At 45.5% G+C, this 21,098-nt stretch overlaps 5 protein-coding genes and 1 long non-coding RNA gene across 6 annotated transcripts; 3 read left to right on the top strand and 3 right to left on the bottom strand.

Annotated features, from left to right (window-relative positions):
- Positions 1-1,771: 1,771 nt before the first annotated feature.
- LOC136185769 (uncharacterized) lies at positions 1,772-4,069 on the bottom strand. Its single transcript, XR_010669613.1, has 4 exons — positions 3,569-4,069; positions 3,422-3,502; positions 3,285-3,351; positions 1,772-3,221 (listed from the first exon to the last, which is right to left on the bottom strand). It is a non-coding gene; the product is annotated as an uncharacterized lncRNA (long non-coding RNA).
- Positions 4,070-4,635: 566 nt separating this feature from the next.
- On the bottom strand, positions 4,636-5,644 carry LOC136189567 (TM2 domain-containing protein CG10795-like). Its single transcript, XM_065977576.1, has 6 exons — positions 5,437-5,644; positions 5,305-5,381; positions 5,161-5,254; positions 5,015-5,109; positions 4,884-4,957; positions 4,636-4,832 (listed from the first exon to the last, which is right to left on the bottom strand). The coding sequence occupies exons 1-6, from the start codon at positions 5,595-5,597 to the stop codon at positions 4,728-4,730; spliced, it is 606 nt and encodes a 201-aa protein (XP_065833648.1). The 5' UTR covers positions 5,598-5,644; the 3' UTR covers positions 4,636-4,727.
- A 153-nt stretch (positions 5,645-5,797) lies between these two features.
- On the top strand, positions 5,798-8,338 carry LOC136189558 (ankyrin repeat and SAM domain-containing protein 3-like). Its single transcript, XM_065977564.1, has 9 exons — positions 5,798-6,274; positions 6,337-6,458; positions 6,522-6,603; positions 6,655-6,793; positions 6,842-7,104; positions 7,166-7,665; positions 7,722-7,797; positions 7,845-7,910; positions 7,994-8,338. The coding sequence occupies exons 1-9, from the start codon at positions 5,861-5,863 to the stop codon at positions 8,237-8,239; spliced, it is 1,908 nt and encodes a 635-aa protein (XP_065833636.1). The 5' UTR covers positions 5,798-5,860; the 3' UTR covers positions 8,240-8,338.
- A 594-nt stretch (positions 8,339-8,932) lies between these two features.
- Positions 8,933-13,308, top strand: LOC136199911 (uncharacterized). The gene is made up of 5 exons (XM_065990219.1): positions 8,933-9,816; positions 9,948-10,259; positions 10,312-12,279; positions 12,344-12,751; positions 12,928-13,308. The coding sequence occupies exons 1-5, from the start codon at positions 8,934-8,936 to the stop codon at positions 13,209-13,211; spliced, it is 3,855 nt and encodes a 1,284-aa protein (XP_065846291.1). The 5' UTR covers position 8,933; the 3' UTR covers positions 13,212-13,308.
- Positions 13,309-14,940: 1,632 nt separating this feature from the next.
- LOC136183428 (probable serine/threonine-protein kinase DDB_G0280461) lies at positions 14,941-17,365 on the bottom strand. Its single transcript, XM_065970065.1, has 9 exons — positions 17,232-17,365; positions 16,907-17,046; positions 16,726-16,855; positions 16,523-16,668; positions 16,395-16,453; positions 15,993-16,335; positions 15,622-15,928; positions 15,334-15,565; positions 14,941-15,287 (listed from the first exon to the last, which is right to left on the bottom strand). The coding sequence occupies exons 3-9, from the start codon at positions 16,822-16,824 to the stop codon at positions 15,127-15,129; spliced, it is 1,347 nt and encodes a 448-aa protein (XP_065826137.1). The 5' UTR covers positions 16,825-16,855; positions 16,907-17,046; positions 17,232-17,365; the 3' UTR covers positions 14,941-15,126.
- Positions 17,366-17,642: 277 nt separating this feature from the next.
- Positions 17,643-19,213, top strand: LOC136199887 (uncharacterized). The gene is made up of 3 exons (XM_065990184.1): positions 17,643-18,613; positions 18,679-18,723; positions 18,825-19,213. The coding sequence occupies exons 1-3, from the start codon at positions 17,671-17,673 to the stop codon at positions 19,127-19,129; spliced, it is 1,293 nt and encodes a 430-aa protein (XP_065846256.1). The 5' UTR covers positions 17,643-17,670; the 3' UTR covers positions 19,130-19,213.
- Positions 19,214-21,098: the final 1,885 nt, after the last annotated feature.

Genomic DNA, 21,098 nt, shown 5'->3' with positions numbered 1-21,098 from the left:
TAACAGGTACTTGAAAAATGAAGAAAGACGCGTTGCAGCCATCTTCGTGATTTGATCCATTCCCTTGAATGACGATCCGTGGGGGCATGGGCAACTACAATAATATTATTTGTGTGAGAAAGTGACTTATATTTTCTTACCTGGCAAATGACGGCATTTGTCACAATATTTTGACGTGACATGAAGGCTTCCAGCCATTGTAGTCCCATTTGCAGCGGGACAAAAACGACGTTTGATTATTCATCCTATGTGCAAAAACACACCGGTTAGCCAAAGGTATATAAATATATCAACACTGTACTCCGTATTTTCGAAGAGCAACTCTGCTCTTCTGAAATTTCAATTCTGCACGCCATAAAGGTACATGTAAAGGGTTAGCCAAAATATAAAATACTTACTTTATTTGCGTGGCACGTCGGCAAAAATAACGGCCATCAACTTCAGTTTGCCGTTCTTGAGATGAATTCGACGTCCGTTTGGCCTTCTTTTCGGCCTTGCACTCCATTTATTCCGCTGTGCGTGCCCAATAAGCCTGGCTTGCCCAAATATAATGCTACGGGGAGCGCTTCTCACCAGGACGGGCTCTGTCACACGCAAACACTATATCTAGGGAAAGGACAGCATGAAAGACTCGTAAAAATTATTTACTCAAGCACTTACCGGGGTTTGCTGTATGACAGCGACGACGGCCATCAGTGGGCTCAAGAACCTCACTGTATGCAGAATTTAATTAAAAAATTATTAACATGGATATGACATACCTGATAACCGTTGCCCGGAATTCTTTCGTCTTCATCTTGTTGCAGTCACTCACGTCCGACTTCTCTTGGAATCTAAAGTAGTCAATAAATTAATAACGTTAATTAAGATTTTAGGATTTTTATGATTACCTCGTGATGACCGGTGCACGAGATTCTTCGCAAGGGAGACAGACCCTGGGTACGGGGCTACGATCCTCCTTCCTGTTGTCGTCCATGCTGATCTTCAATCGAAGCCCCGTATGCAGGCTCTGTCTTTGTTCCGTAAAGGAGACAGACCCTGCGTACGGGGCTAAGACCCTTTGAGGTCGTTGCTTCACACTCTACAAAAACAAAAAATAAAGAAATATTTGATAATTTAATTACAACTACAGCCACTCAATAATTTGAAACCTGCAGAAGAGTCTTCGCTGTCAACCATCAGCAGAGCAATGCACGAGCGTCGCGTTCTCCTCAAACTACAAGAATACGCCGGAAAAGAGATTGGGCTGCTTACCGATCCGTGCCGAAGAGCTACCCACTTCCCACCGGGGAATGCAAACCCACCATATCGCACTGTGACGTTTCACCGACCGGGAAGGGATTCAAACCGTACCGTACTGAATAACTACAGTTCCCACCGGGGAATAGAAAACGAACCCACCGCATCGTACCGTGACTTTCCAAACGGGGAAGGCATAAAACCCGTCGGGGAAAGGGAGTCGGTGCACCAACACCGTACCGTCTACCATGAAAATAAATCACGTGGAGTAACTGTGATGGATCAATCCATACCCAACAGGGAGGGAGTTAATTAATTAATTAGTTAATTAATTAATTACCGCTGTAAATACTACCGGTAATGGTGAATATTAAACCAGGTATCAGCTGCTGGAGCACACCCTCTTACGGTACCCTGTGACCCCCTTTCCCTCCTTCCTCCCCCCTCCTCCTCTCCCCTCCTCCCTTTCCTCCCCCCCCCCCCCCCCCCCCCCCTCCCCTCCCCCCCTCCCCTCCTCCCTTTTAACCCTCACTACTATATTTCCGACCCCAACCACTTTCTCTCTACCTCTCAACGACAACACACAACAAAACACATAACAAATACAACACAAGCCAGGCTACTTTTCTAAAAGACGGATTAGCTTTGTGGCAAATTTAAAATTATTAAAACCTACAGTACCTCCCAATCCATTGACCTAAATGAAAACCTACTATATTACGGTCCTAAACTAAATGAAATCCTAGTACAATACTTGTCTAAAAGACGGTTTAATCACGTGGTTTAATTAAAAATTAAAACCTAGAGTACCTCGTAAATCCATTGACCTAAATACTGGAAATGGACCTAGTACACTACGTTCCCTAATATAAAACCTAGTACATTACTTTTCTAAAGCACGGGTTAGTCACGTGGTTTACACAATTAAAACCTAGAGTACCTCGTAAATCCATTGACCTAAATATACTGGAAATGGAAACCTAGTACAATTACGTCCCTACTCTAAAACCTAGAACACTACTTTCCTAAAACACGAGTTAGTCACGTGGTTTAATTAAAACCTAAAAGACGGATTATCTACGTGCTTTAAAAAATTAAAAACCTAGAGTACCTCGTAATTCATTGATCTAAATTTTGGATTAGCAACGTGGTTTAAAAATTAAAACCTAGAATACCTCGTAAATCCACTGATCTAAATTACAGATTAGCTACGTGGTTTAAAAATTAACACCTAAAGTACCTCGTAAATCCATTGACCTAGATAATTATCCTATATTCTACAATCAACCTAGATTACCTCAGAAATCCACTGAGAAAATGGTCTAATGTGTGTGGCGGCTGCCAGCTACATGTTAGGGGGTCAGGCCTAACTACACTATAACCTATCTCCTGCTCTCTCACCTTAGAGCAAATTGGAAAACGCCCTACCTACTGACAGCCGCCCTAAACCTTAAATGCAAGGGATGCGTGGACCCGTGCATGACTATCGTAGTTATGCATACGCAAAGGTAAGCTGCGCGCCGGCGCAGATCAATAATGCAGTCCCCACTACGTTCTCTGCCACGCACATAATTGTTCGATTTTGATTATTGATTAGCTGTATTTAATTTTGATTTTGATATTAATATTAAAATCTAGAAACTATTTCACGGAGGCGTGCATGCGTGCGGGGTCAAATATATAGGCGTACATGTGGTAAGAGTGTGAAGGATTAAGCATCATGCTGTTAACCGCCGCCGTCAGGCACACGAGCGCCCTCCCGCCCCCTGTGCGCTACGACTCGGGCCCTCCGACAGCGGCAACGTGCAATTCGCTTAGAAATGTGTCGTGTGACAGAGAACCCGCCCTTATGAGTAAGCCTACACCACAGGGGCCCGTAGCTACGAAGAAGAACCTGAAGCGACGAGTCTTCTCCTTGCTACCTCTTCGTCTCCATCGACTTCGTCCACTTCCGCTTCGGCCGTTGGCCCAGTCTTTGACAGCTGTCGGAAAACAAGAGAATAATAATTAGATTTGACACCTTCGGTCGCGATGTATCTACTTACGAACGACGAGCGACGAGTGATGCGGTGTCCGTCCGTCGCGCGTCGATCGTCCGCACAGCGCTACGACCTATACATACGCACAAAAAAAGCACGATTACTCGATTGGATCTAAACGCGACGCGACGCGATCGACTTACCGACGCGCGTGCCATGCGGCGCCGTTCTTTTCCTCCTTCGCCGGGGCGCAGTCCTTCGCGAAGGACTGCATGGGGGACTCGCTGCAAGAGAGAAAGCGCACAATTAGCTCGGTTAGTTACGAAATCGCGTAATGTGGCTTTACTTACCGGTCGGCTCCGCTGTCCCTTCCCTTGATCGTGGGCTTCGGAGGCCCGCCTCGCGGCGGTACGCCTCCTCTCGGCTGCCCCGCGAAGGAAAAAGCTGCGTGGCGCCTTTGCGAGGGAGCGGACCAGACCGTCCGTCCCGTTCTGCGCTTCAGCCGAGAATGACGCACAGATTGAGAGGTCGATGTTTATGAGCGAATCCGAGATGGTGCGAATTCGCGTGGACAGCATCTTCCGGAGTGTGAACCACTCACGTGATGGCGAATTCGGCATCTCCTCGGTCTGCATCCGCTGCAATCAAACACCGTTCGTCGATAGAGAGTTCGGTATCGTCGATTCTCGAGCCGCGAGACTGCGTTTCGTCGGTTCTCGGGCCCAGACGAGATCGCAGACGCGCTTATCACAATTTAGCGGAAATTTAGATCGTGCGAACATTTGACGTGTGAAAACTAATCAGCGAACTCGCGTGCTCGCGCGCTCGCTCGTACGCGACATCCACGCGATCGCCGCTTCGCCATTGCGCGTCGCAGTGCATTCGAATCAAAATCGCGTGTCGCGCGCGTAGAGAACGCCCTGCTTTCGTCCGTACGTGGACCGCACTGACAGACGTCGACGCGTGCCACTTCCAACAAAGTAATCAGACCATATAAGGAAGTGTGAAATGGTACAGCAGGCCAACTGCTGCACGTGAACGCGCGAGTGTGAAGTCGCGTGAGCGGTGCGTGGTCTCGCTCTTCTAAAACGAAGGAATTCTTCTCCCAAATAAGTCTAAAGAGCTACGGACAACATTTTTGACCAGGTAATACTCAAGAATGAGCCTAAAACCTCACATGTCCTTTTAGCGTGGATTGACGGGACATCTGTTTGTCATTCTCCATGGTTACTCACCTTGACAACAGAAAATCAAAAGCACGTACAGTACGAATAAAATCCAAAATGCAGCCAACTTTAAAATTTTGAAGTAAAATACGTACTAATGTCTTTCCAATGAAAATAGTTTTTTTATCTTCCTCATAAATAACAGTGCCCACAGCCCACAGCGCTCTTAGTCCTCTTGGTCTTACTGTACATGTATGTATAATGTAATGATTCTATTAGGATTGTAAACACAAATCTATAGTCTCCTATAAAAAGTCAACACTGCGTGTGTCGAGTTATGTTATTATATATTAGAAACGTAATAAGTATCACCATTTTCTCTAACCAGCTCCATTCTTGGTCCGTAATAGGGCATGGCATAATCGGACCCATCAGCCGGTCCAATAGTCTAATCAATGATTTAATAACCAATATTGAATTACCAAAAAACGTTTCTAACCTGAGACGCTATAAGGATAATATCAATCAGAGAACCAAGCAGAAAGAACCCAAACGTAGAGAGTTTAAGCAAACCTAAGCGACAAAGTCCCTAGCACCCAAACCCATCATCATCTCTCATATGTAGCGTACCTATGGCTGGATAGCCGAGATAAAATCGATCTACTCCAAACATCCCAAGAAAAACGGAGAGACATAAAGCAGTACTGAAATCGTACTTTCCCGTACTACATATCAGAAATTCATTTTTTGGGAGACCTCGACTATACGACACTTACACATAATAACAGGGTATCTGCTTCGTGAATGCTCCTTCGGTGCCGTTGTAAAGAAGGCCCCCACATTGGACGCATTTAGCCGGACAGCACGTTACTTTAGGAGGCGATCAGAGGGTTGCGAAGCGTGCAAAACAAGCGTTTTACCGTTTACAAGACGATTGGGCTGGCAATCGACGGCGCTCTGAGTCTCAGGCGATATCTCGGGTTCCTTGCAGTAGTATCTGAGGCGTTAGAGCGGTTCTAGGAGGACTTTTCACTTCGGGAAGAATTCCTTACTGGCCTGGATTGAGAGTTTCGCACGGCGGAGAACTTTTGATGTTCGTTGGCTTGCAGACAACGTTTTTATACTGCGAGACGGGACAGTCCCCTGAGTGGGACCCCGGTAGTTGCAAAATTGCAAGAAGCCCGAAGACGACTTGCGACTGGAGAAAACGCATGTAAAAGCAAGCAAAATAGGGACAAAAACGAAGAAAGAAAGCAAGGAAGCAGGTATCCCGGACAAACATATTGATTCATTTATTTGGATGAGAGCGGACCGTCTAAATATTTTTTCACGTAGCCGAGGGACGGGGATTGATTCGAATGCAAAATTCTCTTTATTTCGACCGACGCCAATCGTCAAAATTCGATAAAAAGAAAATGCCCGTATGCGATCGACAAGAATCTCCCCGCGACGGCCGTACTCGTCGCCGCCGCCGCGATGGCCGCCTACGACTCGAGCGGCGCGAGCTCGTGCGACAACAGCAGCGGCAGCAGCGACGTCGACGCGGTCGCGGTCGCGCGTCGCGCCCAAATTTACGACGACGTCGCCGGCGCGACGCCGCGAACGCGTCTCGACTTGCACACGTCGTGCGCCGTCGGTCACTACGATCACGTACGACGACTCGTCGCGGTCGCGGCGACCGCCGCCGCTCCGGCGACGACGGACGTGAACGCGAAAAACAAGGGCGGTTGGACGCCTTTGATGTATGCCGCCTACGCGCCGCACGACAACATCGTCGATTTCTTGCTCGAGAACGGTGCGCGCGTTAATGATACGACCGAGGAGGGAGCGACGGCGCTTATGCTCGCCGCTGGATGCGGGAACGAGTCGGTTGTCTATTTCTTGGCGCACGTAAGTGACTGGTAGGCGTGACGGGCGAGAGCCCTTTGAGAAGGGGGCGTTGCGATACTTAGCGTGGCGCTATTGTCGACGCGAAGGACGGTTTCGGGCTGACGGCGCTGTTTCACGCGACGCGACAGGGTCATCAGAATGTCGTGAAGCTGCTTCTCGAACTTGGCGCCGATATCGAAGTCAGGTAAAGCGGATTTCTCATGTCGTCACCCGTGCCACGTGTTGGAGCACGTTTCTTTTCGCATAGCGAACCCGAAACGGGATTTAGCCCTCTGATGGAGGCATCCAAACAAGGTCACGAACTCATTGTGAATACGTTATTGATCTCAGTAAGAGAATCATCACTTGGGGGATTCATTTCGACGACTTCTCGCGCGTAGGGTGCTGACGTCAATAAAATCGGTTGCCATGGCGACACAGCACGCTCACTGGCTCTTCAATACGGCCGCATGGTCATCGTTAGTCTCATTGACAACTTCCTGCATCAGGGTCGTCATGGTAGCGTGAGAAGCGAAGCAGGTAAAGTGTTAGGAGTATGATACGTATTCCTACCAATTTTGAATTTAGATTTGGATGATACTGCCAGTTCGACCGATGACGAATTCATATCGAATTCGTCTCCCGCTGAGGATCTGTCGAGAGTTCGAACTCGCTATCTGCCGCGTTCGTCCGACGCCACGGACATTCGATCCGGACCCGCGGCGTTCGCTTCCATGTGGAATCGCGTTCAGGAAGAGTCGAACGGTTTCAAATTGAAGGGAAGCCATCGAAGTCGACGATCGTCGTTGAGTCAGCTCGTTATTCAGAAGACGGCAAGTCCAACAACACAGGTATAAGTAAAAATAAACGTAATTAAATATATTGATTATTTTATCTTTGCTTACTTTTTAGGATGGCGACCTCAATTTCAACTATCCGATTCCCCAAGAGAAGCTGCATCAGCACTTCGAAGATCTTCCCAGCGGTTTCACGACGTCCGAGTCGGCGAGCGCGCAGAGCAGCGACACGGACGTCAGTCAGCTGACGAACGAGAACGAGAACGAGAACGAGAACGAGAACGAGAACGGTGAAGTCGTCGACTACGAGGAGGATGATCGCAATACGTTCTCTTTTCCGGCGCGCGACAAGTCGTTCTCGCGTAAATCCGAGCAGCACTATCGTCTTCGAAAGCAGCGCGAAGTGAGGAAGATGCGACGGCTTTCGGATGAGAAGCGAAAGGCGGAAGAGGAGCGCGTTGACGCTGTAGGCGTGGGCGGTGCTGAGAAGGATTTGAGGGAATTTTTGGGCGGGATTGGGCTTGAGAAGTACGCTGAGGCGCTGGAGAAAGAGGAGGTCGATTTGAGGACGTTGCTTACGATGACGGAAGACGATTTGAAAGGAGTGGGGCTAAAGTAAAGAGTGTAGTGCTAGGGGTACATGTAATTACAGTTTTTTTTATTATCTTTAGTCTTTTTGGACCGCGGAGAAAGATTATGATGGCCATTACGAGGATTAATGAACAGACGGCCGCGTATCGATCAAAGGTATGATGTGTCTATGTCTATGAAGAATTCAATGATTTTTTTTGTAGATAGAGCAAGCTTACGCTGATAAATTGGAAGTTGAAAAGCAAGAGCTTGAGATCAAGTATAAACAGGTATACACTGCAAATGATGAGTGACGCTAGTCTCTACGGTACCATGTGTATTACTTACTGAGATCTTCTCTTTCTCTCTTTAGGCTCTGAAGGAAGTAGACGATATGAAGCTTGTGCTGAGTCAGGAGAGGGAGCTGAGGGAGATGTGCGAGAGCGTATCCGTTGAAGAGCGTCTTGCCAAGGAGGAGTCTATGAAAAAGGTAAAAGAGTTTCAATTAGGAATGAAGCAGATTGTATCATTGGTATCTGACGCGACTGATGACGATGATGAAACTAGAAGAAAAAATTTGTATTCTTGTATTTTTGATCTTAATTCCAAACTTTGCTAATTATCAATTCTTCTCTCCTTCTCTACCTTTTGAAATATCATTGCCTGTTCTTATTAACCATCAGATTTTATTAAATGTTATTCGTTTTGCAATATTCAAGGACGCCCTGAGTGTCTTTCAGGATAATGTAATGTGCAACAGACACGAGGGATTTGTAGGCAGATCTCACGCGAGGACGCAAAATAAATTTAGTTCCTTTATGCTCATGGCTTTTCTTCTGGAAGGAACTGATCGCGCAAGTCGTAGTGATATCGACAGTTTGAGTGAATTATAAACGACAACGTCTTTATGCGTGGGATTCTCATACGTTTTATAGACACGAGTGCTTAATTAAGCAAGAAAAAGTCCTGAAGTGGCTAGACGACCTAGTAGCACATGCGAAAACTTCTGTGCACTGTCTACGAACTGAAGAGTCTGTCCAATATCAACGTTCTGTTTTCCACAGAACAGGTCAAATATTTTACAATTAATGAGTTCTTTTCATTTTCAAAGCACTGCATTTCTTCATTGGTGAGAGACTATTCTGGTCAGGTGAGGATAACGGAAATGCAGACATATTTAGCTAACACGTCGTTTTCATCTCTTGGTTGGTAAGGTCTACTAATTGAATTTGCACTTAGAAATCTAAACGAATTACAGTAATTGAATTATGTAAAGTATTCCCTTCGTCAGACAACGCCCTTTGAACGTCTCAATGTCCCTCTTCAGGAAGAAAGTGGACCTTTGCTTCGTTACGACAACGGCGATGGAGTTTTCTAGCGCCAGGGATGTTCTGATAAACGTAACACGATCTCCGTTGGCCGGTCCGTCCCCCTGTTTTCATTCCGACACAAACGAACTCGTCACTATGGTCTTCTCTACCACTTGGAAAGATTTCTTTGACGACGGTCGTTCGCTTGAAGTCGCTCTTGTCAAAGCCGACGATATGAGGAGTCATAAGGCTGCCGAGTTTGTGGAGTCACTGTCACGCACTCCGCTTAGGCCGTCCGTAATCGCCATGGTGGGAGTGTGCGCTGGCAATCCCAAACGCGAAGGTCTTCAGCTAGGAGATCTTGTAGTGCCTCACGCGATTTTCCTCGACGACGGGAAGCAGTATGCAGATGGCGAGCAGGGCAGAACAGAGTCTCTCCCCGCCCGAATTGATGAAACGCTCAGGAAAATTGCTGGAGTGATAGGGAAAGATGCGCCGTGGGTAAAGTACATCCCGAAAGCATTGAAGAGCATCAAGCCACCCATTCGTCTGAAAGAGAAGAGACCGCCAGTCATTCACATGAACGAATTCGTCTCGGGTGATAACCTGAAAGAAACTGCAGATTGGGATGCAATGTCTGAAAGAATTGGGCGAAGGCTGACAGGCTATGACATGGAAGGGTTTGGCTTTTATGCCGGCTGTAAACTGTATTTGGGCAGCAGCAAGCGGATTTTTGTCAAAGGGGTGTCACATTATAAATCAAAAGACATCAACATTTCTGTCATATCTTATCAACAGTATTGCTGTGCGTCAGCTACAGCACTTGTTCTTTACTTAGCAATATTAGGTCGTCTGGCACTTTTTGGAACAGATGACACTGATCAAGGTACAATCAGTTGTGCTTGTGTGTAGTTTGCCTACTTCAGGTACTCTTATATTGGTGGTATATTTCACATCTGTATATTACCCATTTTAATTAATAGATACTGTACAGTGCTTTAAATTTGATCTTTTTAGATCGCCATTCACTGCCTGAGAGAGTCAACAGTGATCTGATGATGGCTGTTGCTGAATTAGCTAAAGGAAAGTGGCAGTTTCTTCTTCTATGCTTGGGACTGAATGAAAGGGCCACTTCTCAGTATCAAGAGCGAAGTTACGATGATTTTGTTAGAGTGCTCAGCATAATATCTGATTGGAAGCTTAAGAAGGGAAAAGCGGCTTTAGTGAGCAAGCTTGTAAAAGCTTGTATTCAAATTGGTATCAGTGAGGATGAAATTGTCAAAGAATACAAAAGACTGGCAAGAAGAAAAAATGACGACACTGATCAAGGTACAATCAGTTCTTGTGTGGTACCCTGCTCATGATATTTTGAATTTTTCAGGTAAGCAACCACCTGAGGCAGCGGCTTCCAGTTTGTCGCTTCCTGGAACGAATGAGAGTCAGAGAATATACGACGAGGCGCTAAAGCGCGGCTCTGTTGCGGTGAATCGATCTGGAATCATCATTGTCGGGCAGAATGGCGCTGGCAAATCGTGCCTCGTGGATTCTCTTTTGAACAGACCGTTTGATAACAACAAGGCGAGCACGGAGGGAGCGGCAGTTACAATGACGCACACAGTAGCTCGGAAATGGGTAGCTACGGAGAGCAGCGATCATTTAGATTCGCTCGTTGCGGAGGGCTGCTATCGTGCAAGTCGGGAATTTACAATTCTTAAGGAACCTACATTTAGTATTCCCGAATCGAGTCGCGAACCAGAGAGCTCCAAGTCTGCCATGGAGTCAAAGAGCCCCAACTTTGCAATACCGGCCGAGTCAGAGAGTCCACGACAGGAGATGACGCCGCAATCATCAGGGCCATTAAAAGATGATTTAAAAGCGATGGGAATTCGGATGAAAACCCTTACACCCAATCAGAAACGCCAACTAGACAGCTTCCGGAAAAACAAACCGAGCGAAGAGGATCTCCTTCAGCAAGGTGTAAGCATTCGTGATATATGGGACTTGGGAGGGCAGGAGGTCTACCTTGCCACTCATTCCGCTTTACTACCGGACAACAAGGAGTTCTCATTATCTATCTATATGGTCGTGACCGATATTTCAAAGTCGCTGTTGGACAGAGCGGAGTCCTTCTATCGACTGCCGAGCGGCGAGGTGATCGACCAGACGAGCGAACTCGGTTGGATTCGCCGAAACGAGGACTATCCTCTATACTGGTTCAGTTCGATCGCAACCGCGCAAGACGACGCGCAGAAGAGCGACGATTCGATGGGCGAAGAGGAAGAAGTTTGTCCTCCTCCCGTGTTCGCCATCGGTACTCATAGAGACGTTCTCGAAAAGGACAAGAAAAGGTTTCCTGATTCCGCTGCCGTTGAAAAATGGCTCAAGCAGCAAGAAGAACGCTTTGAAAAGCTTCTTGAAGACAGCGACTTCGTTACCCACATTGTTTTGCCCAAACATTTGACTGACTGTAACGATGCAACATTTCAAGAAATGACTCATCACTTAAAGAGCGTATTTTTGGTAGACAACACTCTATCCGGTTTAGAGTCTCCCTGTCATACTATTTTTCAGCTGCGCCAGAGGGTGGACCGTATGACAAAGAGATACTGGCAAAAAAAGAAGCAGCCTCTGTTTTGGGTATACCTCGAACTTCTCCTTTTCTTTTGGGAGAAGGACGCGAAGACGGTCGTTGCAAAAGTCGAAGACATTTCTAAGCTGGCGAATGAGGCGTGCGAAATTCAAACGGAAAAAGAAGTCTTGATTGCGCTGAAGTATTTAGCCAACGTTGGAGCCATTCTGTTCTATCCGGACGTCAAGGATCTAAGCGATTTTGTATTCACGTCTCCTTCGTGGGTGATCAAAGCCCTCTCGGCTTTCGTCACAGCCACTCCCCCTGGACCGAAAATGCTGCAGAAATGGGGATATCTGAAGAAGACGGGAATCATGACCGAAGATCTGTTAGACTATCGTCTGAAACAGATGCGAAACGTTTCGGCCAATTTTAGTTTTAGTCCGGAACAAGTTGAGGAGAACAAGCTCATCATACGACTTCTCCATCTTCTCGACATTATAACACCTGTTCCTCCTGAATTGTCGCTCAATTCGTTCTACGTTCCTTCAATGCTAAGAACGTTATCTGTTCCCAATTGCTCCCTTCTTTGGAAGAAGCACACCTACGAGTCGCCTTTCCCAGCTCCACTTATCGTCCTTCCCACGAAATCGAAGTTCGTCTCAGAATGCCTCTATTTTCGTCTAATAACTCGCTTCCTACGCTTGTATCCCAAAAGACCGCAGCTTTCTCGTCACCAGTGCATTTTCCTGGCTAAAGACGAGGAATCATCTGTAAAAGGTATGCCTTTTTACTACGTAAAAAACCCAGAGGCAGTCAGCGTACCATGCTTTCTATCTTTTAGTTGAAGTCGAACTGTTGTATCACAGTAGAGGCCATTGGGTTGCCCTGACAGTTCGTTTCCTCAGAAAAGCTGACGTGAAGATGAGCTCGTCTCTCTTAGCCTTAATTCGAGAGAGGTTTTCTGAGGAATGGGAGAGTGCTTGCCAGCAGGGTATGAGAGGCTTTAAATATAGAGTTTGCTGTCAGCTAAAGGAAGCGACTTGTAAAGGCGAGGATTTTGAGATTGATAATCGGGACCTTCTTGTTATTACTGACAGCAAGGATGCTGACAGGGACGAAAATTATCAATATTCTCCCAGGGACGCTGAGGTGTACAACGGATTCAATAGTCGGCTGTCTCTGGAAAAGGAGGAACTTTCCAACATTGACATTTGGTTTGAGCACGAGGTCGGTTCTGCACAATCCAAAGGTAAGCTATGGCAGACCAACATCTAATTTTGCTAGAATTGCATGTGACGCTATAAGTCTTGGAGACCAGTGCCTACTTCCGGTACTTCTCTCTTTGTACATTTCACGTCTGTATACTGCAGTAGTAGTAGTTCTTCTAATTAAATTGGTACAGTGCCTTAAAATTTTATTATTTAGATCGTCATTTACTGCCTGAGGAAATCGACAGTAATCTGAAAATGGCTGTTGCTGAATTAGCTCAAGGAAGGTGGGAACGTCTTCTTCTGTGCTTGGGACTGAATGAAAGAGTCACTTCTCAGTACAAAGAGGAAAGCAAAGATAACATTGTTAGAGTGTGCAGCATAATATCGGATTGGAAGCTTGGGAAGGGAAGAGAGGCTTCAGTGAGCAATCTTGTAGCAGCTTGTATTCAAATTGGTATCAGTGAGGATGAAATTGTCAAAGAATACAAAAGACGTTAGCTATCGTTTCACGAACCTTAGAGACTTCGTTTTTCCCGCATGTGTGCTTACGTTTTGAATTGAATAAATTGCTACGTGAATTCTCACGTCTCACATGAAGGAGAGCTTCAATCGTTCAGACAGTAGACTATATTATGCTTCAGACTTTGGCGAGAACAAGTCGCAATGCACCCGACCTAGTGGAGGCTTCGTCACGGGAAAGCGTTTATTCGTCCAACGGGGTGTTCCTAAGAATGTCAAACAGAAGGGGTTCTCATTCAATTTCAAAAGACCTTGAGGAAGCCACCCATGGTTAGCATGAGCGCGATTCGCTTCTATTACCGACTCGTCGATTAAGAATGCGTGGATTTTCTTCCGTTTGCACGCCTCTCCAAAAAAAGCTATAGTACTGAGCTGTATCTATGAACCATAATGGCTTTGATAGACAATTTGATTTACTAAAACCGCGTTCTGGCCTTTCAAACTCACCGTCAGATTTTCTCGTCGTCCACAGACGTGGGCTCGCGCCTTGGAAATGCATAATTTTGAAGGCGTTCCACCAAGACCTTTGCTGGCTTAGGATTTAAGTGTAGCACGCTTTGGCTGTGAAGAAAAGCCATGCCATTTGACAACACACGTCGATTCTACTTTCCAAATCTCAAAGGCGGCGGACGCAGCAACAGAAAAACTTGAACGATTGGCATCGGCATCATCGCTGACAAGTCGCCTTCTTTGTATTGGAAGGCATTTCGCTCTGCTGTACAGCAAATCCAAATTTTACTAACCTGCATAGAAAAAATCCTATTCTCGCGCGCAAGCACACGTGGAAGAGGGAGTGTTTTGCAAGTGTGTAGACATGTATAGAATAAACGATTGAGTATAGGAAACCAAACCGGGCCGACGTCTAACGCTGTAGAACTACCCCTTACCTTCACTGCCGTGAAGATGTCTGAGGAAGGTCTCAGCTGACCTCTGAACACTTGTGAAAATGTACCTGCACTAATAAAATCGCGCTCGTCTTCGTACAGTACGTCTTTTGAAGAGGGAGTGCGACGCCATTTTGTGTGCGCACTGTCTCGGACTGAATTTTATTATAGGGCTCTGGGTGTAATTACAAAACACACACCAAAACGTCACAACGCACTCAAGTAAGGGGGGGCGCGCGCCGGTAATTTTTCACGCGTGGGCGTGGTTAACATTATTTTTATTGGCGCTAAATGCATTTGCTGCAGACAAACAGACTAATATTTTCCAAAATAAGTGCTTCTTTTATCGTTACCTGACCCAAATAATTGTAAGCGCGCAAATTTTAGAGGGGCACTGCCCCCCCCCCCCCCCCCCCCCCCTAAAAAGTTTGGGGGGGGGGGGGGGGGGGGGGGGGGGAGGGGAGGGCACGTGCCCCCAGTGCCCCTCCGTTCCGCCGCCATTGAGTTACGCACTAAATCACTAATGAGCCTTTTACGACTCGTCCCTCCTCTCGTCTCATCGTGGTTGTCCTCGTCCTCGTCCTCTTCAAGAAGGCCTTGTGATTAAAAAATTGTGAGGGAGATGTGCGAGAGCGTATCCATCAAAGAGCGCCTTGCCAAGGAGGAGTGTATGAAAAGGGTAAAAGAATTTCAGTTAGGAATGAAGCAGATTGTATCATTGGTATCTGACGCGACTGATGGCGATGATGAAACTAGAAGAAAAAAGTTGTATTCTTGTATTTTTGATCTTAATTCCAAACTTTGCTAATTATTCTCTCCTTCTCTACCTTTCATAAATCTGAAATAGCATTAACCACCTTTAGCCACAGTGATGATGCATTGACGCAGTACCATAATTCCATCTTTTACAAGCACTATACGTATGAATACTAATAAAAACATTGTTTGGAAAATACCAGTTTGAAAATAGAAATAAATATAAATGCCGGAGCTGGGAAATGGGCTAACCTCTACTGTTGGGATTCAAAAACGATAACAATCTCACTGAATAAAGGTCGCTCTTCTGGCTTTTCTTTGTCACACTTGTCTACCAAATCGTTGTACCATTTTGGAGCCTGCTGCGTTCGATTTGGCAGCTTGTAATACTTGTAATATCCAGGAGGCGGTTTTCCTAAACAAGGGTTGACTTAGACGCAGGCGTGTGGGAGGTGTCATACTAGTAGGAAGACTTCTTCTTTCTTGAATTCGCCACAATATCATTCCGTAGCTGTAGACATCAGATTTCATCGCTATTCCAAGTCTGTCTTTATCAGTGCCCTCTCCATACGGATGCTCTGAGTATCTCTCAGGAGAAATATACGGTACTGTTCCTGAAGGGTCAACTCCTGATTGACGACTCCTCGTCAATAAACTGACATCTTTATTTTTTGAAAGACCAAAATCGCAAATCTACGTAGGAGACGTGAATATACTGTGTACGTTTCTCAAAGTTAAGAACAACCTACTTTGGCAACCACGTGTCCATTCGTCTCTTTGATAAGAACGTTGGCAGGTTTAAGATCAAGATGTATAATTTCGCATGTGTGAAGATGCTTCATGCCCGCCGCCGTCTGCTGAGCAACGTTTTCCCGCGTTTTCCAGTCATGACTCTTGTCTGATTTCAAAAAATCCGACAGATTTCCTCCTTCGGCGAATTCAAGAACTAATGCAAAGTACCTAAATTCATTACAGATGCCTATGAGTTTCACTATGTTCAAGTGAGGTGGAATTTTAGAGAACACTTCAGCTTCTTTACTCAGATTTCTTTTTTCACTATATCATGCAGAGAAAACGTGAAGACAAAGGCCTAAACGGCTACAGAAAGCAGATGCCTTACTCTTCGTTTCTTGGTCTTCCGTAGAGCACTTTAACTGCAACTTTCTCTTTGAGTCGTGTGAACTTCGCTTCATACACTTCACCAAATCCACCGACGTCAATGATATCTTCTTCTTCGATATAGACTAATTCCTTTCGCTCAATAGAGGTAATGCAATTGCCATCACTTTGAAACGGCTGATTAACGCCGAATCGCTCAAGAACGTCAGCAAAAGATGGGCGGTCTGCAAAACTGCGTTCTGAGCAGGAGAAACTGAGTTCGTTGCACCATTCCGGAGCGCAGCTTTTTTTCCCCTGAAAGTTAAATTTCATACAAATACGGCGTGCCTCGTCCGTTTCAAAATCTAAATAAAGTAAGAATAACTAAGGACTGGAATCAATTAACCATGTAGCCAGTTCTTACAAGAAGCTATGTTTTCAACTTGTATCTTCTCTAGTACCAGCCACATCATGATACCAAAGCTAAAGCGTCAAGCAGTAAATTTATATATATATATATATATATATATACATACGTCATCTAAATCAGACCTGTAGACGTCGCTTTTCATGAGCACTACTGCACTCAAAGTCACACCTGACAAGCGTTCAGGTGCCATGAAGTAATTGGTGCCCCAACTTAAATCAATAGGAGGAACTTGAAACTCTGATTCAAAGCGACATTGCGAACCTGTGATCTAAATTAAACAGTCGTGCGAATTCTCATGCGCTTGACGTCAATGGTGGCAAACTACCTTGCACCCTAGAGTGGTTGCAGACTGAGCTCGTTCCACCAAGACCTTTGCTGGCTTAAGATTTAGATGCAGCACGCCTTGGCTGTGAAGAAAAGCCATGCCGGATGCAATTTGACGACACACGTCGATTCTATTTTCCAAATTCTCAAAGGCAGCAAAACGAGTATCGCTGTCTAACAACATTGACAAGTCGCCTTCTTTGTATTCAAGGAGTAGAGCACATCTAGGTGCGCAGACTCCCAAACACTTCACGATGTGTTCATGACACGGAAGGTTAAGGCATTCCGCTCTGCTGTACAGCAAATCCAAGTTTTCAATAACCTGCATAGAAAATCCTACTCTCGCGCGCAAGCACACGTGAAAAAGGGCGTGTATTACAGTAACGAGTAGACTACGTGTATAGATTTGTGTAGCCGCGGCGCACTATCGCGAATAGGAGACCCAACCGGGCCAACGTCTACGCTGTAGGAAATTGCCCGAGCAATATAAGCTTCAAGACAACTTACCTTCACTGCAATTACAGCGAAGCTGTCTGAGGAAGGTCTGTTCCTCAGCTGACCTCTGAACACTTGTGAAAATGTACCTGAACTAATAAAATCGCGTTCCTCTTCGTACAGTACGTCTTTTGAAGCGTAATGAGGGAGTGACGACGCCATTTTGTGTGCGCACTGATCTGATTTACGTAGGAGTTGTGGTCTAATTACATCAAAACGTCACAACGCGCACAAATGCGCCTTATGCTTCAGCTTATACTTCCTCCTCTCGTCTCATCGTGGCTGTCCTCGTCCTTGTCCTCTTCAGGAAGGCCTTCGATCATCTACAGGGGCTACTAAAAATTAGTTGAGAATGGTTGGAAAAGATAAAAGGATTACATTAATTGAATTACCATGGTATGTAAAGTAGTCTATTCGAGTCCTCTTCGGCAGACAACGCCCAACGGTCTCAATGCCCGTCTTCAACAAGAAAGTGGACCTTTGCCTCGTTACGACCACGGAAACGGAGCTTTACAGCGCCAAGGAAGTTCTCAAAAAGATAACAGGATCTCTGGACGGTCCGCTCCAGTGTTTACGTTCTGACACAAAGAAACTCGCCACTATGGTCTTCTCTACCACTTGGAAACATTTCTTTGACGACGGTCGTTCGCTTGAAGTTGCTCTTGTTCGATCCGGCGATCAGAGGGGTTATAAGGCCATCGAATTTGTTGACTCACTGTCACACACTCCACTTGAGCCGTCCGTAATCGCCATGGTGGGAGTGTGCGCTGGAAATCCCAAGTTCGTCCAGCTAGGAGATCTTTTAGTTCCAAAGGCGATTTCTCTCGACGATGGGAAGCAGTATGCAGATGGCAAGCAGGGCAGAACAGAGACTTTCCCCATCGAAATTGATGAAACGCTGAAGGGAATTACTACTGGAGTGATAGGAGAAGATCAGCAGTGGTTAGAGTACGTCCCAGAAGAATTGAAGAGCATCAAGCCACCCGTTTCTCCGAAAGAGGAGAGACCACCAAAAATTCATATGAACGAATTCGTCTCAGGTGATAACCTGAAAGAAACTGCAGATTGGGATGCAATGGCTGAAAGAGTTGGACGAAAGCTGACAGGCTATGACATGGAAGGGTTTGGCTTTTATGACGGTTGTAAACTGTTCTTAGGCAGAAGCAAGAGGATTTTCGTCAAAGGGGTGTCAGATTATGCATCAAAAGACACCAAAATTTCTGACAAATCTTATCAAAAGTATTGCTGCGCGTCAGCGACAGCGCTTGTTTTTCACCTGGCAAAATTGGGTGATGCGACACTTTTTGGAACAGATGACACTGATCAAGGTACAATCAATTGTGCTTCTGCACAGGATTCACGCTATCCAGTTACATTTGAGAGCAATCAGACTGGTAATTTTGGTGGCATTGCATGTAACGCTATAAAGTGACGCTGAACAGATATTTTGAATTTTTAGGTAACGAACAACATGAGGCAGCAGCTTCTAGTTTGCCTACTTCAGGTACTTCTCTTTTTTACATTTCATGTCTGTATACTGCAGTCGTAGTTCTTCTAATTTAATTACTCTCAATAGGTACAGTGCCTTAATTTTAATCATTTTAGATCACCATTCACTGCCTAAGGAAGTCAACCATGATCTGAAGATAGCTGTTGCTGAATTAGCTCAAGGAAAGTGGCAGCGTCTTCTTCTATACTTGGGACTGAATGAAAAGGCTACTTCTGAGTATGAAAATCAAACTCAAGATAATGTTGTTAGAGCGTACAAAATAATATCTGATTGGAAGCTTAAGAAGGGAAGAGAGGCTTCAGTGAGCAAGCTTGTAACAGCTTGTCATAAAATTGACATCAGTGAGGATGAAATTGTCAGAGAATACAAAAGACTGACAAGAGGAGAAGGTCCACGTTAGCTATCGTTTCACGAACCTTTGAGACTTCGTTTGTCCTGCACGTGTGCCACGTTTTGAGCTGAATAAATTGCTACGTGAATTCTGGCGTGTGTATATGAAGAGGAGCTTCAGTCGTTCGGACAGTAGACTATCTTTGCTTCAGACTTCGACGAGAACAAGTCACGATAGAGTCATTCAGGTGTTTTCGGACAGCCTGAATATCGGACAAGCGTACTGAGCCCCTGGTGCAACGAACCCCAACCCCTTTTACCTGCGTTGCAACCTTGCTTGTAGAGAAACAACCACACAAAAATGCAGAGCTGTTCGTTACACGCACGCTACAGGAGGCGTCATTTTGTATTCCCGGACACTGACATATGAATTCGGACAGCATCAGGTAAAGCGGACGGGCCTTCTAGCGGCTATTTCTTTGCACCATTATAGCACTTATTATATACCGTTCGAAAGCGCTTTCCTTGCTCTTTCACGTGGTGCAAACGGTTTTGCTAAAAAAAAGCGTTTTCCTTTTAATTACGAATTTTTGAAAAAAGTCAGTTATTCGCCTATTTTTGAAACTTTTTCTAAGGTCGTAACTCAAAGTTTGCACCATGAAAGAATGCCATTGCTTAGTTAAAACATAGAAAGAAGTGATTTTTTATTTTTACGTGACCACTCTTAGGCGGGCGTTTTGAACGGGTTCGATTATCTTAGAAAAGCTTTCCAGCCAATACCTCTTGCCTATTTAACATCTTTTAAAGCCTGTGTCGACCAAATCGAGCTGACAGTCACAGTTTGCCGCGTGCTTTTATGGAACTGGCGTGGGCTTTGGGCGATCGAGTGGTGAAAGCAACAATTGGACAAAAAATTGTCGAATAGGCGGAGAAGATAACGACGCTGCTTTCGTGAAACTAGATTCTTTCATTTCGAATGTGGTTCTGACTTTCAACGATGAAACGGTTTAGCGCAGCACGAAGCAAGCGGCCACGAAGAAAACGCCACTCAGGTCGCTGGTAGCACGCAGATACAGTTATGACTGCCGCTGAAAAGCCTCTTCAACTTGATCTCGATTCTGCGCGCATCTTGTCCGAATTTTCACCATTGTAGCCAATAATTGACGAACGTCATACTGATTTTCACTTAGCACGTTGATGTTTGCGTGAATTGTCGTGAGAAAGCAATGGGGCATTCAGCAAAACCGTTGACTTCTATACAGTTCTACCTCGGGAGGTTACCGGAGGTTACTCTGTTCGCCAATAGCATAGGGTAAATACGTAGAAGGTGAGTATCAATCTGCCTAATAATAACCAAAAACGTTCTGTTGCACACAAGAGACAGGAAGTAATGCCTCTCCTCGTCGTGGTGGTCGTCGTCGTTGGGAATGTCATTCACCTCGTCCTCATCCTCTTCAGTCAGGATTTGTGACTGTGAGGACGACAAATCAAGGTATAAGTAAAATAAAATTAATGAACTATGTAGAATATTTATCATTGATCTTTGCTTACTTTAGGATGGTGACATTTCAACTATCCGATTTCCTCAAGAGAAGCTGCATCAGCACTTCGCACTTCGAAGATCTCCCCAGCGGTTTCACGACGTCCGAGTCGGCGAGCGCGCAGAGCAGCGACACGGACGTCAGTCAGCGGACGAACGAGAATGAGAACGAGAACGGTGAAGTCTTTGACTACGAGGTTTGAAAGATTATGATGGCTATTACGAGGATTAATGAACAGACGGCCGCGTATCGATCAAAGGTATGATGACAGATGTGTCTATGAGAAGCGTTAGAATTCAATGATTGTGTTTATGTAGATTAAGCAAGCTTGCGCTGATAAATTGGAAGTTGAGAAGCAAGAGCTTGAGATCAAGTATAAACAGGTATATAGATCTGATGATGAGTGACGCTGGTCTCTACAGTACCATGTGTAAGAATTACTTAGTTCTTCTCTTTCTCTCTTCAGGCTCTGAAGGAAGTTGATGATATGAAGCTTGT

The sequence above is a fragment of the Oscarella lobularis genome, chromosome 1 (assembly GCF_947507565.1).
Source record: "Oscarella lobularis chromosome 1, ooOscLobu1.1, whole genome shotgun sequence".
Taxonomy (NCBI): domain Eukaryota; kingdom Metazoa; phylum Porifera; class Homoscleromorpha; order Homosclerophorida; family Oscarellidae; genus Oscarella; species Oscarella lobularis.
Note: the sequence above shows the minus strand (reverse complement) of the source record. Positions and strands in the feature narration are given on the sequence as shown.

Excerpts from the sequence above, each read along its gene's own strand:
- LOC136199911 (XM_065990219.1), top strand. The coding sequence starts at position 8,934 with ATGTCCCTCTTCAGGAAGAAAGTGGACCTTTGCTTCGTTACGACAACG. Across the intron at positions 10,260-10,311 it reads AAATGACGACACTGATCAAG|GTAAGCAACCACCTGAGGCA; the intron begins GTACAATCAGTT and ends TGAATTTTTCAG. Across the intron at positions 12,280-12,343 it reads CGAGGAATCATCTGTAAAAG|TTGAAGTCGAACTGTTGTAT; the intron begins GTATGCCTTTTT and ends TCTATCTTTTAG.
- LOC136199887 (XM_065990184.1), top strand. The coding sequence starts at position 17,671 with ATGCCCGTCTTCAACAAGAAAGTGGACCTTTGCCTCGTTACGACCACG. Across the intron at positions 18,614-18,678 it reads ATTTGAGAGCAATCAGACTG|GTAACGAACAACATGAGGCA; the intron begins GTAATTTTGGTG and ends TTGAATTTTTAG. Across the intron at positions 18,724-18,824 it reads TTCTAGTTTGCCTACTTCAG|ATCACCATTCACTGCCTAAG; the intron begins GTACTTCTCTTT and ends TAATCATTTTAG.
- LOC136189558 (XM_065977564.1), top strand. The coding sequence starts at position 5,861 with ATGGCCGCCTACGACTCGAGCGGCGCGAGCTCGTGCGACAACAGCAGC. Across the intron at positions 6,459-6,521 it reads GGCGCCGATATCGAAGTCAG|CGAACCCGAAACGGGATTTA; the intron begins GTAAAGCGGATT and ends CTTTTCGCATAG. Across the intron at positions 6,604-6,654 it reads TGAATACGTTATTGATCTCA|GGTGCTGACGTCAATAAAAT; the intron begins GTAAGAGAATCA and ends TCTCGCGCGTAG.
- LOC136189567 (XM_065977576.1), bottom strand. The coding sequence starts at position 5,597 with ATGCGTTTTCTCCAGTCGCAAGTCGTCTTCGGGCTTCTTGCAATTTTG. Across the intron at positions 5,110-5,160 it reads CAGATACCCTGTTATTATGT|TACGGGAAAGTACGATTTCA; the intron begins GTAAGTGTCGTA and ends TCTGATATGTAG. Across the intron at positions 4,958-5,014 it reads TCTCGGCTATCCAGCCATAG|GTTTGCTTAAACTCTCTACG; the intron begins GTACGCTACATA and ends TTTGTCGCTTAG.
- LOC136183428 (XM_065970065.1), bottom strand. The coding sequence starts at position 16,824 with ATGGCTTTTCTTCACAGCCAAGGCGTGCTGCATCTAAATCTTAAGCCA. Across the intron at positions 16,454-16,522 it reads ATGAAAAGCGACGTCTACAG|CTTTGGTATCATGATGTGGC; the intron begins GTCTGATTTAGA and ends TTGACGCTTTAG. Across the intron at positions 15,566-15,621 it reads ATGGACACGTGGTTGCCAAA|ATTTGCGATTTTGGTCTTTC; the intron begins GTAGGTTGTTCT and ends TCTCCTACGTAG.